Raw genomic sequence first — 17,809 nt, 5'->3', positions numbered from 1 at the left:
GCGTTTTGACTTAGTAGCATAACAAGCGAAAAAAAAATTGCAAAAGATTTCTGAGTGAGGATTTTTGCCAGAAAGGAAGGGGAAACAAGATTTTATTTCTTTATATTTAATTGGGCCTCTGGAAAACTTTTCTTCGCCTTCACCTCATGTTTGGAAGTTCGAAAAAGGTCATTAACTTATCATATAAAATGAAAGTACACTGTAAATGTATTAACGATAAAGAAAGCCTTTGCAGACATTGTTCAACCATGGAAATTTAATTTTGTAACTAGTTTCATTTCTAGCTTTAAAAGGAAAAACGTTACTTAAAATTATCAGTAAACAATTATTACACTCGGGTATATTAGTCTTTAAAAGAGACATAAAGTGGCTTAACGTGACGCATTTGGGGGTAGAATGTCTATCTAGATGGCCGGGAACAAACCGTTTGTAGTAAAGTACAAACAACTGCTGAAATAGGGATTCATCCTTTTATTAGACAGTGTTAAATAATGACAAAACTCATCAGCTTATGAGATCACCATAGAGCTTATAAACAGTTCATCCGCTAAAGATGGTGACTGTATATGCTAGCTGATACCTGTCACGCGTTGATACAACAACGCGTGGACGGTCAGCCAAGCGCCCCCACGCGGCAGGCTTCTATATATGGATCTTCATTGTCGCTTGTGTCGCATTCTAACTGTTCTGATATTCTGTTCTAACATTCCGACAGTATTGTCGCTTTTAACTGCCTCACCCTCTAACCCCCCTAAACCCCCATAACCCCTACCCCCTTAACCCCCCCCCCCCCCAAAAAAAAATGCGGACATAAAGCATTCTTCGCTGTCCCATTGTCTGTGCGTATAACCAGATTATCAGGTTTACCCTTCAGTTTGGTCATAAGTATGCAACAAATGATTATTTTAAAAAAAAGTGAATTTATTTTCAAAAAGTACATGCTTTACTCTATTGAACAGCATAGTTGCCAAATTTGCTGTAACGCTTATCTTATCTCTCAACTAATTTTAAAAGTAACTTCTGTATAAAAACTTGCCGCCTGTTCCGCTAACCAGGAATTCACTTTCGTCCCTATTTCGTCATCATCATTGTAACGTTTGCCACTGATGTGTTGCTTTAGGTGTAAAAACTGATGGTAATCACTCGGCACAAGATCGGGACTCTACTGCGAGTGACTTAAAACCTCCTAACCAAAACTGCTTCAAAAATTACGGGTCTGACCAGCAGTGTGAGGTCTTCCATTGTTATGAAGAAGAACAATTTTCTTTGTCAGTATGCCATTTTTTTTTCTTTTCTTTTTTTAATCGCTCTAAAGAGCTTTTTGAGGGTTAGGCAGTATATTTTTTGCATTGATAATGGTTCCCCCATTGCACGAAGTCGACCAATAAAACATCATGCCTATTCCCAAACACCGACGCCATGATTCTGCGCTGGGAGAGAGGATGTTCGGCTTTCAAATTTCCAGGGGAGTGTGTATTTTTCCATTCCATGTTTTATTGCCTCGATTTAGGCGTGACATGTGAAACCTACGTTTGGTCTCCAGTTCAACGAGTTGCCACCTCATTGGTAACCGTTCAAAAGACGACGACGACGTAAAAGCAGCAGTGAACTCTTGGTATTGGCAGCATGTTCTTATAAAGACTACTTTAAAATTAGTTGAGAAGTATAACAAGTGCTTAAAAAAGCTTGGCCACTATGTCGAAAACAGAGTAAAGTTTGTAGTTTCTGAAAATAAATATAATTTTTTGAAAAAATTTTTTGTTGTGTGATTATGTTCAAACGGACCTTAATTGAAAAACACGCCTCGTATATATATATATATATATATATATATATATATATATATATATATATATATATATATATATATATATATATATATATATATATATATATATATATATATGGGGGCGCTTCGCGCCCCCCCCAAGCCCCCCCGCGCGCGTAAGTCGTTACGCGCCATTGTAGTTGTGTCCCTATGTCCCACCTGTGAATATAGATATATATATATATATATATATATATATATATATATATATATATATATATATATATATATATATATATATATATATATATATATATATATATATATATATATATATATATATATATATATATGGTTTTAACTACGTAAAACTTGCGAATATACAACATTCTTTGCTGTCCCATTGTCTTTGCATATAAATAGATTGTCAGGTTTACCGACTCTTGAACATGCAACATATAATGGTCCATGGGAAAACAATCTGTATTCAGATCTATACCTCATGATTCTAATGATTGCCCTTGAGCTTTGTTGATGGTGATTGCTAATCGACCATTCCCTGTCCCGGTGTCCCGGTCGTCATTTATATCCCCCTGTTTCCCCCGGTGTCCCCGTTGTAGTTGTGTCCCTGTGTCCCGGTCGTCATTTATATTCCCTGTGTCCCGGTCGTCATTTGTATCCCGGTGTACCGGTCTGTATATACATTCGTTTTTTAGTTTTGTTTTTCTCATTTATTTTTTTCTTTTTTTTTTCTTTTTTAGTTTATTTAGATTTTTAGATTTTTTAGTTTTTTTATTAGTTTTTAGTTTTTTTTTCTTTTTAGTTTTTTTGTAGTTTTTACCTTCTTTTTAGTTTTGTTAGTTTTTTTTTTACTTATGTCCTGGTCGTCATTTATACTCCCTGTGTCCCGGTGCTTTGTTGATTGCTAATCGAACATTCCTTTTGTCCTGGTCGCCTTCTCTTTGAGTGTCGTCATTTATTTTTTTATTTTTTAGTTTTTACCTTTTTTATTTTTTTTTAGTTTTTTAGATGAAATTTTTTTTTAGTTTTTTCCTTTTTTTCTTTTTAGTTTTTTATTGGTTTTTACCTTTATTTTAGCTTATTTTTCAGTTTTTTCCTTTTTTTTAGTTTTTTTTTTTATTTTTTATTTTTTTTAGTTTTTTACTTTTTTTAGTTTTTTTAGTTTTTTAGCTTTTTTACTTTTTTTATTAGTTTTTAGTTTTTTTGTAGTTTTTGCCTTTTTTTAGTTTTTTCATTTTTTTTTTAGTTTTTTATTGGTTTTTACCTTTATTTTAGCTTATTTTTCAGTTTTTCCTTTTTTTTAGTTTTTTTTTAGTTTTTAGTTTTTTTAGTTTTTTACCTTTTTTTTAGTTTTTTTAGTTTTTTTAGTTTTTTAGCTTTTTTATTTTTTTATTAGTTTTTAGTTTTTTTTGTAGTTTTTGCCTTTTTTTTAGTTTTTTTAGTTTTTTAGCTTTTTTATTAGTTTTTAGTTTTTTTTGTAGTTTTTGCCTTTTTTTAGTTTGTTTAGTTTTTTAGCTTTTTTATTTTTTTTATTAGTTTTTAGTTTTTTTTGTAGTTTTTGCCTTTTTTTAGTTTTTTTCAGTTTTGACGTCACCTGAACTAAAAAAACTAACGTCAGTTTTTCAATTGGTTTTTACCTTTATTTTAGCTTATTTTTCAGTTTTTTCCTTTTTTTTAGTTTTTTTTAGTTTTTAGTTTTTTTTAGTTTTTTACCTTTTTTTAGTTTTTTTAGTTTTTTTAGTTTTTTAGCTTTTTTATTTTTTTTATTAGTTTTTAGTTTTTTTTTGTAGTTGTTGCCTTTTTTTAGTTTTTTTAGTTTTTTAGCTTTTTTATTAGTTTTTAGTTTTTTTGTAGTTTTTGCCTTTTTTTAGTTTTTTTAGTTTTTTAGCTTTTTTATTTTTTTTTATTAGTTTTTAGTTTTTTTTGTAGTTTTTGCCTTTTTTTAGTTTTTTCAGTTTTGACGTCACCTGATCCAGTTTTTTCAGGTGACGTCACCTGATCCATCCACAGACAGACAGACAACTTATTTTTATATATATAGATATATATATATATATATATACTAGCTGTTGGGGTGGCGCTTCGCGCCACCCCAACACCTAGTTGGGGGGGGCGCTTCGCGCCCCCCCCAAGCCCCCCCGCGCGCGTAAGTCGTTACGCGCCATAATAGTTACGCGCCATTGTAGTTGTGTCCCTATGTCCCACCTGTGAATATAGATATATATATATATATATATATATATATATATATATATATATATATATATATATATATATATATATATATATATATATATATATATATATATATATATATATATATATATATATATATATATATATATATATATATATATATATATATGGTTTTAACTACGTAAAACTTGCGAATATACAACATTCTTTGCTGTCCCATTGTCTTTGCATATAAATAGATTGTCAGGTTTACCGACTCTTGAACATGCAACATATAATGGTCCATGGGAAAACAATCTGTATTCAGATCTATACCTCATGATTCTAATGATTGCCCTTGAGCTTTGTTGATGGTGATTGCTAATCGACCATTCCCTGTCCCGGTGTCCCGGTCGTCATTTACATCCCCCTGTTTCCCCCGGTGTCCCCGTTGTAGTTGTGTCCCTGTGTCCCGGTCGTCATTTATATTCCCTGTGTCCCGGTCGTCATTTGTATCCCGGTGTCCCGGTCTGTATATACATTCGTTTTTTAGTTTTGTTTTTCTCCTTTATTTTTTTCCTTTTTTTTTCTTTTTTAGCTTATTTAGATTTTTAGATTTTTTAGTTTTTTTATTAGTTTTTAGTTTTTTTTTTCTTTTTAGTTTTTTTGTCCCGGTCGTCATTTATATCCCCCTGTTTCCCCCGGTGTCCCCGTTGTAGTTGTGTCCCTGTGTCCCGGTCGTCATTTATATTCCCTGTGTCCCGGTCGTCATTTGTATCCCGGTGTACCGGTCTGTATATACATTCGTTTTTTAGTTTTGTTTTTCTCCTTTATTTTTTTCCTTTTTTTTTCTTTTTTAGTTTATTTAGATTTTTAGATTTTTTAGTTTTTTTATTAGTTTTTAGTTTTTTTTTCTTTTTAGTTTTTTTGTAGTTTTTACCTTCTTTTTAGTTTTGTTAATTTTTTTTTTACTTATGTCCTGGTCGTCATTTATACTCCCTGTGTCCCGGTGCTTTGTTTTTTGCTAATCGAACATTCTTTTTGTCCTGGTCGCTTTCTCTTTGAGTGTCGTCATTTATTTTTTTCTTTTTTTTAGTTCTTTTAGTTTTTACCTTTTTTAGTTTTTTCTAGTTTTTAAGATGAAAATTTTTTTTAGTTTTTTCCTTTTTTTCTTTTTAGTTTTTTATTGGTTTTTACCTTTATGTTAGCTTATTTTTCAGTTTTTTCCTTTTTTTTTATCTTTTTTTTATTTTTAATTTTTTTTAGTTTTTTACCTTTTTTTAGTTTTTTTAGTTTTTTTAGTTTTTTTAGTTTTTTAGCTTTTTTACTTTTTTTATTAGTTTTTAGTTTTTTTGTAGTTTTTGCCTTTTTTTATTTTTTTCAGTTTTTTTTTAGTTTTTTATTGGTTTTTACCTTTATTTTAGCTTATTTTTCAGTTTTTTCCTTTTTTTTAGTTTTTTTTTAGTTTTTTTAGTTTTTTACCTTTTTTTAGTTTTTTTAGTTTTTTTAGTTTTTTTATTTTTTTTATTAGTTTTTAGTTTTTTTTGTAGTTTTTGCCTTTTTTTTTAGTTTTTTTAGTTTTTTAGCTTTTTTATTAGTTTTTAGTTTTTTTTTGTAGTTTTTGCCTTTTTTTAGTTTTTTTAGTTTTTTAGCTTTTTTATTTTTTTTATTAGTTTTTAGTTTTTTTTGTAGTTTTTGCCTTTTTTTAGTTTTTTCAGTTTTGACGTCACCTGATCCAGTTTTTTCAGGTGACGTCACCTGATCCACGATCCACAGATCCACAGACAACTTATTTTTATATATATAGATAGTTTTTTTTTTACTTATGTCCTGGTCGTCATTTATACTCCCTGTGTCCCGGTGCTTTGTTGATTGCTAATCGAACATTCCTTTTGTCCTGGTCGCTTTCTCTTTGAGTTTCGTCATTTATTTTTTTCTTTTTTAGTTCTTTTAGTTTTTACCTTTTTTAGTTTTTTTTAGTTTTTTAGATGAAAATGTTTTTTAGTTTTTTCCTTTTTTTCTTTTTAGTTTTTTATTGGTTTTTACCTTTATTTTAGCTTATTTTTCAGTTTTTTCCTTTTTTTTAGTTTTTTTTTATTTTTTATTTTTTTTAGTTTTTTACCTTTTTTTAGTTTTTTTAGTTTTTTTAGTTTTTTAGCTTTTTTACTTTTTTTTATTAGTTTTTAGTTTTTTTTGTAGTTTTTGAATTTTTTTAGTTTTTTCAGTTTTTTTTTTTAGTTTTTTATTGGTTTTTACCTTTATTTTAGCTTATTTTTCAGTTTTTTCCTTTTTTTTAGTTTTTTTTAGTTTTTTTAGTTTTTTACCTTTTTTTAGTTTTTTTAGTTTTTTTAGTTTTTTAGCTTTTTTATTTTTTTTATTAGTTTTTAGTTTTTTTTTGTAGTTTTTGCCTTTTTTTAGTTTTTTTAGTTTTTTAGCTTTTTTATTAGTTTTTAGTTTTTTTTGTAGTTTTTGCCTTTTTTTAGTTTTTTTAGTTTTTTAGCTTTTTTATTTTTTTTATTAGTTTTTAGTTTTTTTTGTAGTTTTTGCCTTTTTTTAGTTTTTTCAGTTTTGACGTCACTTGATCCAGTTTTTTCAGGTGACGTCACCTGATCCATCCACAGACAGACAGACAACTTATTTTTATATATATAGATATATATATATATATATATATATATATATATATATATATATATATATATATATATATATATATATATATATATATATATATATATATATATATATCTATATATGTAAAAATAAGTTGTCTGTCTGTCTGTCTGTGGATCAGGTGACGTCATGTTTCTGTGTCAGCTGACGTCATGTTAAAAAACTAAAAAAAGGAAACAAAAAGAAAAATAAAGGAGAAAAATAAAACTAAAAAAATAAAAATTAAAGAAACTAAAAAGAAAAAAAAACTAAAAAAACCAAAACAATGTAAAAACCAAAAAAAAACTAAAAGGAAAAAAAGGGGAAAAATACAAAAATTTATTTCATCATTTACCATTTCAAAAAGGAATGTATATACAGACTGGGACACCGGAATACAAATGACGAGCGGGACACAGGGAATATAAATGACGACCGGGACACAGGGACACAACTACAACGGGGACGCCGGGGGGCACAGAAGGATATATAAATGACGATGGGGACACAGAGAATGTTCGATTAGCAATCACCATCAACAAAGCTCAAGGGCAATCATTAGAATCATGAGGTATAACTAAAAAAAACTAAAAAAAGGCAGAAAACTAAAACCTAAAAAAAAGACCAATTCAAAAACGAATGTATATACAGACTGGGACACCGGGACACGAATGACGACCGGGACACCGGGACACAAGGAATATCAATGACGCCCGGGACCCTCAAAGAGAATTCACAGACTGGGACACCGGGACATAAATGACGACCGGAACACATGGAATATAAATGACGACCGGGACACCAGGGGGGACACGTTCAAGAGTCGGTAAACCTGACAATCTATTTATATGCACAGACAATGGGACAGCAAAGAATGTTGTATATTCGCAAGTTTTACGTAGTTAAAAACATATATATATATATATATATATCTATCTATATTCACAGGTGGGACATAGGGACACAACTACAATGGCGCGTAACTAATATGGCGCGTAACGACTTACGCGCGCGGGGGGGCTTGGGGGGGGGGGCGCGAAGCGCCCCCACCAACTAGGTGTTGGGGTGGCGCGAAGCGCCACCCCAACAGCTAGTATATATATATATTCTCATCATGGGGTTTTCCAACATTATAACTTCCCGGGAGATAGTTACAATTGTGAAATTTCATAGACCCTCTTATAAAAGTTTCAAGCCACCGTCTGCAAAATCCAAAATTTTGTAATTTTTTTTCTAGGGGCTATCAAGAGAGGAAGAAAGAGAGATAAAGAGTGGGAGAGGAAGAGAGCTAAATTCAAATGGAATCATTCATAGAAATAAGTAGACGTTAGTAATGAAATATTCACTTACCCATGACAGCCTTGGTACAAGAATGGCATGTCTTCGCATAGCTTTTTGAATAGCAATCAGTGCAGACCAAATTCCCGTCATGCTTCATAAACTTCTTCCCTGCTAAAGTTAGCCGGCAGGTGTGGCAGACAAAACAGTCCTTATGGTAAGCGCCTCCATCATATTTAAGAACTTCGTTGAGGATATTCTGTAAAATGAATCTTTTAGATTGGGTATTGAACAGGTATTATTAACAATCACAAAATTTAAAGAGATTAAAACTCCGACGACTATGACTGGGCATGGGGAGGATATTTCTTTAGAAAGGCTTCAGCCCTCCTTAGGACACATTTTATGTAATTGTTCTCATTACGTCGTAAAAGAACTAATGCTTAGACGTAGCAGTACTCTATGTCTCTTAGAGTGTATTCTCTTAGAGTGTATTCTATTATGAAGGATTGGCTGAAACTGTTGACGAATTAAATGCAAATAGGACCATGTTATTTTAAATTGAAACTTAGGAGTTATACCAAGCCTCTAAGCAGTTTGATTAGTTTAAATGGATGAAATAAAACCTTGTGGAGTGCAAGCACAACTAAGTTAAACGTGTTGGGTTTCTAGACCCTGAGGACAAGGATCTGGTGCACAACATCTCCTTTGCTGTTCATGGCGAAGGACTGTAAACCTTTTGGTTAGTTTTTTGAGAATAGCAATTTCAATGGTGATCTTTTTATTTCGATTTGATTTAATCTCTTAAGAGAGATTTAAATCATTTTTAGAGACACGCAAAATTTTCTTCTTAATTAAGAATTGCCAATCAGCTGAATCTGATTAAAAAATAGCTAAATTTACTGCAATATTATTTGTGAAATATTTGTCACCAGACAGTTTTCTTTAATTGCGAAAAGAAAATATGGTACTACTTGAAAATACTTTTGCTAGTTAGCATCTATTGTTGCAACTGTTCTATGCTGTCAATAATACAAATTTTAGCGGTTATTATCATCTGTTTATGCAGTAATGTTGAGTGTTGCACGTTTTTACATGGCTGCAGATCAAACGCCATGGACGAAAGGATTTCATGAATCTGTATGGAAAGAGGGGTGGCTCGATCCTCTACAGACACATTTTTATGGCCGGAAATCCCGGACTTTTTTTTTAGATATCTCTTATATTAACATAGACGGGAAGGATGTGCCCTTGCGACTTCCTTCATCTATAGCAGTAATTCCCTGCCGATTTTGGGCCAAGCCCCACATAGGCACTTCTTAAATCCTAGCACGCCCTTCTGACATCTAAATTTTTTACTCAAAATTTTACGCGTATTGGCCTGAAGGAAGCTTAGAAGGCTATTAACTTGGTATTTTTTTTTGTGTCGTCCTCTAGGCATATTTTATACTAGTACTAGCTGTTGGGGTGGCGCTTCGCGCCACCCCAACACCTAGTTGGTGGGGCGCTTCGCGCCCCCCCAAGCCCCCCCTTGCGCGTAAGTCGTTACGCGCCATATTAGTTACGCGCCATTGTAGTTGTGTCCCTGTGTCCCACCTGTGAATATAGATAGATTTATATGTGTTTCAAACTACGTAAAAATTGCGAATATACAACATTCTTGGCTTTCCCATTGTCTGTGCATATACAAAGCCGTATGTACTAATAATGACGTCATATGCAAACGCTCTTTTTACAAACAAACAAACATGCATACACACAACTCGTTTTTATATAGATAGATAGATAGATAGATACAATACAAATTAACTGCGTAAAACTTGCGAATATACAACATTCTTCGCTGTCCAATTGTCGCTGCATATAAATAGATTGTCAGGTTTACTGACCCTCGAACATGCAACGTACAATTGTCCATGGGAAAAACAATCAGTATTAAGATCTAGACCACATTTTTCTAATGATTGACCTTGAGCTTTGTTAATGGTGATTGCAAATGCTAATCGAATTGGGAATTGCAATCTTTTAAATTGAAAAGGCAGATCCGTTGGAATCATGGGAATGCGAGGAATAAGAACAGCCTCACCCTCAAAAGGCCCTGTCAAGATTGTGGCCTCTATTAGGTTTTCCATTGTTTTTTTTACGGCAAGTCGCGTGCCATTGCAAAGCTTTGGTGGGTTGATATTTCTTAAAAGTATTATTGGTACGCCTATTTTTAGTTGTAGCACGTGTGGTGGAAACCCTGAAAGATCGATGGAATTTAAAAATTCAGATGGATAATTAACCGCTTCATTTGGTTCCAAAACTGTGTCGATTGACTTGTAAAGGACTGCCTGGTCTCGAATCTTGGTCAAAACAATATTGTTGATTTCGTGGACTATATTTTTGGGTGCGAGAATCGCTCTTTCACTTAGCCATTTATTATTTTTATAATTTTTTAGAATATTTGGAAATACTTTTTCAATCAATTCATTTTTGGACGTCACTAAATTACAGAAATCAGCAGGTAGTTATATACGTCCTGAAATTGAGTCTACTGGGAGCTTTCCGTTTCCAATTGCCAGCAATTGATCTGAAAATGTTTGACCAGAGTCATCGTTTTTCAATCGGACACGCATATTTGTAGTTAATTTTAGTATTTTTACGTGTGCCCATAAATTAGAATTTTTCAGGCAAGCATTCATTTCGTCTGCAGGAGTTGATCTAGGTATTATAGGTAATGTTTGCCTGAAATCTCCCGCAAGCAATATTAATGTGCTGCCAAAGGGTTTCGACTTCCCTCTCAAATCTTTCAAGCATTGATCCAGAGCCTCGAGCGATTTTTTGTGTGCCATTGTGCACTCATCCCAAAAAATAAGTTTGCATTGCTGCAATACTTTACCCATCCCAGATGATTTGGAAATATTGCACGTGGGAGTTTCTGTAGAATGCAAATTCAGAGGCAATTTCAAAGCGGAATGAGCAGTTCTTCCACCAGGCAGCAATGTTGCGGCTATTCCGGACGACGCAATTGCCAACGCTATATACTCAAAGGATGTCGTACCGGGTACATTCACCAAAAGCAGGCGTAGAAAGAAGCATTCATGTTGATTGGGGTGAACGGTGTAGAGTCTTCCTATCGTGGTATCTTTGAAGATGGAAGGTTGGCCGTCGACTGACTTACCCTGTTTTCGACGTTCAAATACTTTATTTTTAGTATTCCACGTGTAATACGAAGGCACTTCAGTATACAGCAGTTTTTTTGCAAAAGAATCATTTTTGCAAAGCGAAAAAAAGCTGTTAATGTTGTATCCGGTGGATTCAGGGCTCTTTGTTGCACGTTGGTTTCCGTGAAATAAACACGTTGACCATTCTGTAAATGTACCGCTAAGTGAACAACAGCTGGACTACGTTCATGTATCGGAAATGAAAGAATTCGCCAAACAGCTTCATTACTGCTTATGTATCTTCCAGCCTGATATTGTACGATTTCGTCGAAATCTTTGATTTCGGGCTGCAAGCCAAAAACTGCCATGTCACTGCCTTTGTTGACGTATTTACATATGTATTTGATTGCCTTTACGGAGTTACAGTATTCAACGTTTATGTGTGCATTAAATGTTTTTGATAATAATGGGGAATATGGAACAACCCACTGGTTATCTACTTCGATGGTGGTACCGTTACGCTTCTTTATTATTGCTGTTTTACCGCCATCTTCAGTAGATCTTCTTCTATGTTGTGGGTAACCATCATTGCCAGTAATTATGTTTGATACTAAAAGTCGAGGATATTGCTTTGTGCACCTTCCTTTGGCCATGCATGGTGAATTTTCGTTCAGTGCACCGCAAGGTCCATGTATCATATTTTTTACAATAATATCATGTAACCCCTTATCGACATTTTTATCAGGTATTTCAGCGGAAATCACATCATAAATTTCGTTCGAAGTAATTTTTTTATGCAGCCAGATTAGTATATGTGCGTTTGGCAAACCTCGTTTTTGCCATTCCACTGAGTACATCCAGCATCGCACTGACCCAAACACTTCCAGTTTTACTATGTAGTTTATCAGTGATTTCAACTTTTGCCGGAAGACGCGGGCCATAATGTCATGCCTATGAACTGCCGATTGTCCTTAAAGTAAAAGCTGCAGTGTCTCGTCCCAAGATTGATTACATGTAAATGTAATAAATAAATCTGGACGACCATAGAGACGAACATACGCAATAGCATCTTGAGCATATTCATGCATATGACGGGGACTGCCAGCATAGGACGAAGGTAAAGTTGTTAATCTTCCAACGTTTGTGGTATTACCGTCATTTATAACTGCATCTCGCAAATGAATTTATTGTTCAGAGCGGAGCTTGGTCTGATTCAGGCGGATATATAGCAAACGTTCTGATTCAATTTTAACATATATATCAACGACAAATTGGTGAAACAATTCACGACATTTTAAAATATAATTTTCTTCATCCTGCCGAATCATTAGTCTATAGGAATAATAATGAATTGCACTGCATTTCTTATTCGTTTCTTTGTTAGTGGCTGGATTCATCAACTTAATATTAAAGTGATAGCCGTCGGCTCCATCCCAAAAAATGATAGGATATTGTAGGGCATCGTAGCATCGATGAGTTTCAGCAATTCTTAACAACTGAGCGTTTCGCTTATGAAGAATAATATCTCGAGGTAAAAACTGATCACCGACCATAACGATTGCCACTTCGTCGATAGTTGGAGCATTGTATCTACGCATATGTTGGCCAGGAGGCGTTTTGTCAGCGGAAATAACAATTTTATGCGTATCAGTAGGCATCAAATCGATGGCTGTTTTGAACAGACGCACTAAATTATTATTTTCGTGGAAGAGATGTTGCAATTGGGAAACAATTGTCCTTTCAACGTTGGGAGAAATTTCGCAACGTGCATTCAATTCAGAATTTCTATCACTGATGAAGTGCAATTGTAAAAATTTATGATTCTCACCTGAGAATGGTAGAAGGGACCCTGCTCTATGATAAATTTGCCCTTTTACTTTGAAAGTAGACATAAATTGATCTGGATTTTCGATTTGGGCTCCAAACGACGTCATTTGGAAACATGAGTTGTATTTTCTGATTTTTGACAAAAAACGCTTAGATTCTGACGTAGTTCCAGTAAGGAAAGTCTTCAATGGCTCTGGTGGTGCAGCCAATAGAGGAAGTTTAACTTTTCCTGAGGCGCAACACATTCCCATTGTTTCACCATTGAATTTCAAGGCCTTGCAATAGGGACAAATTTTAGACATTGTCCCGATTTGAACACATCTACTCAAGCTATAATCATCGACTGGGCTGTACCTGAATGCCAGGCGATAACTTTCAGGTTGCTCTGATTCCTCGGCACGCTTTCTTTTCTTACTTTCTCTATCAGCAGCAAGCCTGATTTCTTGCTGTTCTTGTGATTCCTCGGCACGCTTTCTTTTCTTACTTTCTCTATCAGCAGCAAGCCTGATTTCTTGCTGTTCTTGTGATTCCTCGGCACGCCTTCTTTTTTCACTTTCTCTTTTAGCAGCAAGTCTGCTTTCGCGTTGCTCTGGTAGTTCCTCGGCACGCTTTCTGTTCTTTCTTTCTCTATCAGCCTCAAGCCTGTTTCCTTGCTGTTCTTTTGATTCCTCGGCACGCTTTCTTTTCTGACTTTCTCTATCAGCAGCAAGTTTTTTGGCATAGACTCTTTGAGCATCTTCATCGGCTTTTGCCATTGTAAGTTCATCAGTCATTTTAAACTTAAACATTAATAGATTTCTACGTGAACATATATGTCTTAAATATCTTTAATGACGTCACCGTCATAGCAAAAATGACGACAACTAACTTCATGATTAAATATCTTTAATGACGTCACCGTCATAGCAAAAATGACGACAACTAACTTCATGACGTCAGTCGACACAGAAATATAACGTTACCTGACAGACAGACACACAGACAGATAACTTATTTTTATATATATAGATAATTTTGTGCTTGACGTCATTGCAATATTATCATGTATCTTTTTTGCTCTTTAAATGCATATGAATGTATTCTTATTCACATAAAAAAAAGTTTTTTAAATTAAAACTCTATGGTCAACCGAATAGTCTGTTGAAGGGTAAATGTCCTGCCCATGGCCCAATCAAAATATTGCCATGCCTCACTGGTGGAGCAAGTGCCTCACTTTGGGAGTCACGGATCTAGAGGAATAGATTTATAGTAAGCGAAAAGTATGGATTGTGACGGGACGTAAGATCCCCTCTAAAAGGAGAACTATTTTACTGTAAAATAAGATGAAATTCATAGGCTTACCTGGGCAGAGGAAGTGGGAAGTCAAACAGTTCGTGGTAACAAACTGTAACTAAGGATCGACTCGGCTCAATAGTAGCCGAAACTCCAAAAAAACGGAATTTTGATATCATTTTTGATATAAAAAAATTGGCTCATTATGCTGATTTCAAATATATAAGATTCATCAAGCCTAGTGTTGAGCCCAATTTGCCTGATTTTCAAACAGGAGGGAACAACCCTCAAAAGTAAAGGAATCTTAATGGAAATCACATTATCCAATTCGGGCTATCAGGAAATCTTACTATAGAAGTTTCAAGATCCTATCCGCTAAAATGTGGAACTTCGTATTTGTTGCCAACAGACACGTTTTTCTTTTCCAAGAGATGATCGCATAAAACTAATAGTCCTAGAGGTTCGGAAGAAGGTACATTTGAACAGAAATGAAAGTTCTAGTGCCGTTTTTAAGTGACCAAAACATTGAAGGGCAACTAGCCCCCTTCTACATCCCTTTTCCCCAAAGTTGTCTAATCAAAATTTTGACACTTCAATTTCGTTCAGCATAGTTAAAAGATCCATTAAGTATCCTCTTAGGGGTAACATGACCCCTCAGAGCCCGTGGGGAAAGGACTGTAAGTTACAAAATTTGCCCATTGTTTGCAGATAGTATTTGTTATGGGGAAACACGGGATTTAAAAGAATTCCTATATGAAATTAAATAAAAAAAACTATTTTTTTTCAACTGAAAGTGAGGAGCAACATTGGAACTTAAACGAATAGAAATTATTAGGTATATGAGGGGAGTTGCCCTCTGTTCAACACCTCTGTCAACACACTATAATTTTTTGGTTATCAGCGAGGATGAAATTTTCTGGAGAGTATTTTAAGTTGGAGAACTTCCCAGGGAGAAGCTCCTCGTCAGAGAAGGGAATATTTCATGGAGTGTGAGCCAGATTCACTGGCATTAGTTGAGAAACAATCAGAAATTAAATAAAAAACAAGTTTTTCCAACTGAGGGTAAGGAGGAACATTAAAACTAGAAACAAAGAAAAATTATCCTGTATGTGAAGGGGCTGCCCCCTCCTCAATACTTTGCTCTTTACACTAAAGTTTGACTGTTTGTCCCAATTTTTTGCGAACGATTAGAACTGTTTAATTAGAATAGGAAGCCTTTTAAAAATACTAAGAACTTTAGCTTGAAAAGCAAGATATTGAGGAGGGGGCAACCCCTTCATATGCGGAATAATCTTTGTTCGTTTTGAGCTATAACGTTGGTCATTTCTTTCAGTTGATTAAATAAAAAAAAAGTTTTTTAAATGAAAGTAAGGAGCAACATTAAAACTTAAAACGAACAGAAATTACTCCGTATATGAAAGGGGCTTTTCTCCTCAACGCCCCGCTCTTTACGCTAAAGTTTGACTCTTTCTCTTAACTCTATGTTTAAAACAGTAAGAAACTGTTTACTACTGCCCATTAAAGGGCAGTAGTCCCCTTTTATATAAAATAAATTATAATATTACGTTGGAAACGGAAGAAAAATGAAGTTAAGTAAAAGTTTTTCAAACGAAAATAAAGAGCAAGTCTAAACTGATAAAGGAACAACAACTATACTGCTTGTGAAGGGTAGTACCATCCCACTAAAGCCCCCACCTCTGCTGTCTACATCAAAAATTCCCCATATTTTAGATATTGACCATATGCATGGTTAAATATAGATTAAACTTTAGATTAAAGAATGAAGATTTGAGGAAGGGGCTTACAAATAGAATGATTTCTTCCTGTTTAAAGTTTGAACTCCATTCTTTACTTTTTTGAAATTTTGTTCTTTTAAATTTACTTCAGGAGCTTAGAAAGTTTTAAGGTTTTTGTAACTGTTTTAAGTTTCATGTTTAACTATGTGTTTGTTAAAAAATTAAATTAAAAAATTTTATTAAAAAATTTAATTAAGTTAATTTTTTTTAATTTTTTATTGTTTCATGTTTATTTTTTTTTAAGTTTCATGTTTAACTATGTGTTTGACCTTAGAGTAATGTATTTTTAAGAACTTTTTCAGATTTGGGTTTTCTTTACAAATTTTGTTTTGCTCAGACGAATAGTTGTAAATATTCAAGGAGGTCCTAGAAATTTTGGAAAATGGTCTTTGTAAGGAGGAGGGGAAGGGGAATTGGTAGAATAATGATAGAAAAAAAAATACAAGAAAGATTGTCTTTTGAATAATCAGTATTATCATAATAACTTTTGTTTACTAATGCTTATTATTATATCTCTGTACGGCATAAAATTATAATTATTATATTATATATATTACAATATCTTCCAGTAAATTTTTGGTAAACTTTGCGCTTCAGTCACAAAAGTTATAAATACTTACACAGGAAAGATAAAAATAGTGAAAGGCGCCATTCCGAAGACAGAAAAAGAACATTAGAACACTCACTGGATTTCTTGTGCCAATAAATTTAGAGCGGTATTAACTTTTAGGTTGATCGTCAAGCATTACTTAATAAAAAACTGGCACATGGGAGTATTTTCAAATCTTTTTCCGCTAGTGTTTATTAAAAGAGTGAGAAAATTCTTGAATTTTAAGAAGGCAAATAATTAAGGTTACATTTAGCTGTGAGTGGATTCAGACTCCAAAGGCCTTCATAGTATTTTCTAGTTCTTTTAATCAAACAAGTATAAAGAAATTTTATGCTCAAGTATCCCTGTCAGGGGAAGGGGTATAATTTCTTAATTTTGTCAATTTTAGACCTTTTTGGGCAAGGGCATTAACAGGAAATGTAACTGTAATGTTAACTGTTAAATGCATTAACAGGCTGTAAGGCTAAGAATCCCGCCCTCTAAAGACTAAAATGTAGGAATGTCCAGAATTTGTAATAAACAATCTAGATATGTCATGAGTGAGAGAAAATTCAGTTAGAGCCTTGGTTTTGGTAAAAATCATTAAAGAGACATGGTTTTTATTATAAACTTCAACAGCATGAATTACTACTACTACTACTAATACTAATAACTCACTGCAGCACCAAGCCGCCTGAGGCCAACACAGCTACACACGCTCCTCCTCCAACCTAATCTATTTAAAGCCTCCCTCTTTACACCCTCCCAGGAAGTTCCCATTTCCTTTAAATCTTTATTTATGACATCCTCCCAACCCAGACAAGGACGACCTGCTTTCCGTGTAGCCCCAGACGGTTGGCCAAAAAGGACAATCTTCGGTAATCTGTCATCCTTCATCCGTAGAACGTGGCCTAGCCATCTCAACCTTTCTTTCATTATAGCCCCAGAAAGCGGGATTGAACCACACTTTTCGTACAACCTACTGTTTGAAATACGGTCAGTCAGCCGGGTACCCAGAACAATCCGTAGGCAATTTCTCTGGAAAACATCTAGTAAATTTTCATCTGCTTTTCGGAGTGCCCATGCTTCAGAGCCATATTTGACCACAGTCATCACTGTAGCTTCCAATATTCTAATCTTGGTTTGTAGGCTTAACTTTCTATTCTTCAAAATTTTTTTAACTGTGAAAAAACACCCTGAGCTTTAGTTTTATCCCAGGAGTGGTCATACTGTTTTTAGTATCTATAAAAAATTACACAACATGACAAATGACTGAACCGCTAAA

At 33.8% G+C, this 17,809-nt stretch overlaps 1 protein-coding gene and 1 long non-coding RNA gene across 3 annotated transcripts in view; one reads left to right on the top strand and one right to left on the bottom strand.

Moving 5' to 3' along the window:
• Positions 1–7,971, top strand: part of LOC136034495 (uncharacterized) — a 71,593-nt gene extending 63,622 nt beyond the window's left edge. The window contains exon 4 of the long non-coding RNA XR_010619191.1: positions 7,854–7,971. This is a non-coding gene — a long non-coding RNA (uncharacterized LOC136034495). The remainder of the gene's footprint in view (positions 1–7,853) is intronic.
• LOC136034492 (four and a half LIM domains protein 5-like) overlaps positions 1–17,809 on the bottom strand; it is a 48,527-nt gene that overhangs the window by 2,630 nt on the left and 28,088 nt on the right. For both annotated transcript variants that reach the window (XM_065715708.1, XM_065715707.1), the window contains exon 4: positions 7,967–8,153. In XM_065715708.1, coding sequence (XP_065571780.1) covers positions 7,967–8,153 — 187 coding nt within the window. The remainder of the gene's footprint in view (positions 1–7,966; positions 8,154–17,809) is intronic.

The sequence above is a fragment of the Artemia franciscana genome, chromosome 13 (genome assembly GCF_032884065.1).
Source record: "Artemia franciscana chromosome 13, ASM3288406v1, whole genome shotgun sequence".
NCBI classification, from domain to species: domain Eukaryota; kingdom Metazoa; phylum Arthropoda; class Branchiopoda; order Anostraca; family Artemiidae; genus Artemia; species Artemia franciscana.
This window is presented reverse-complemented; position numbering and strand designations above follow the sequence as displayed.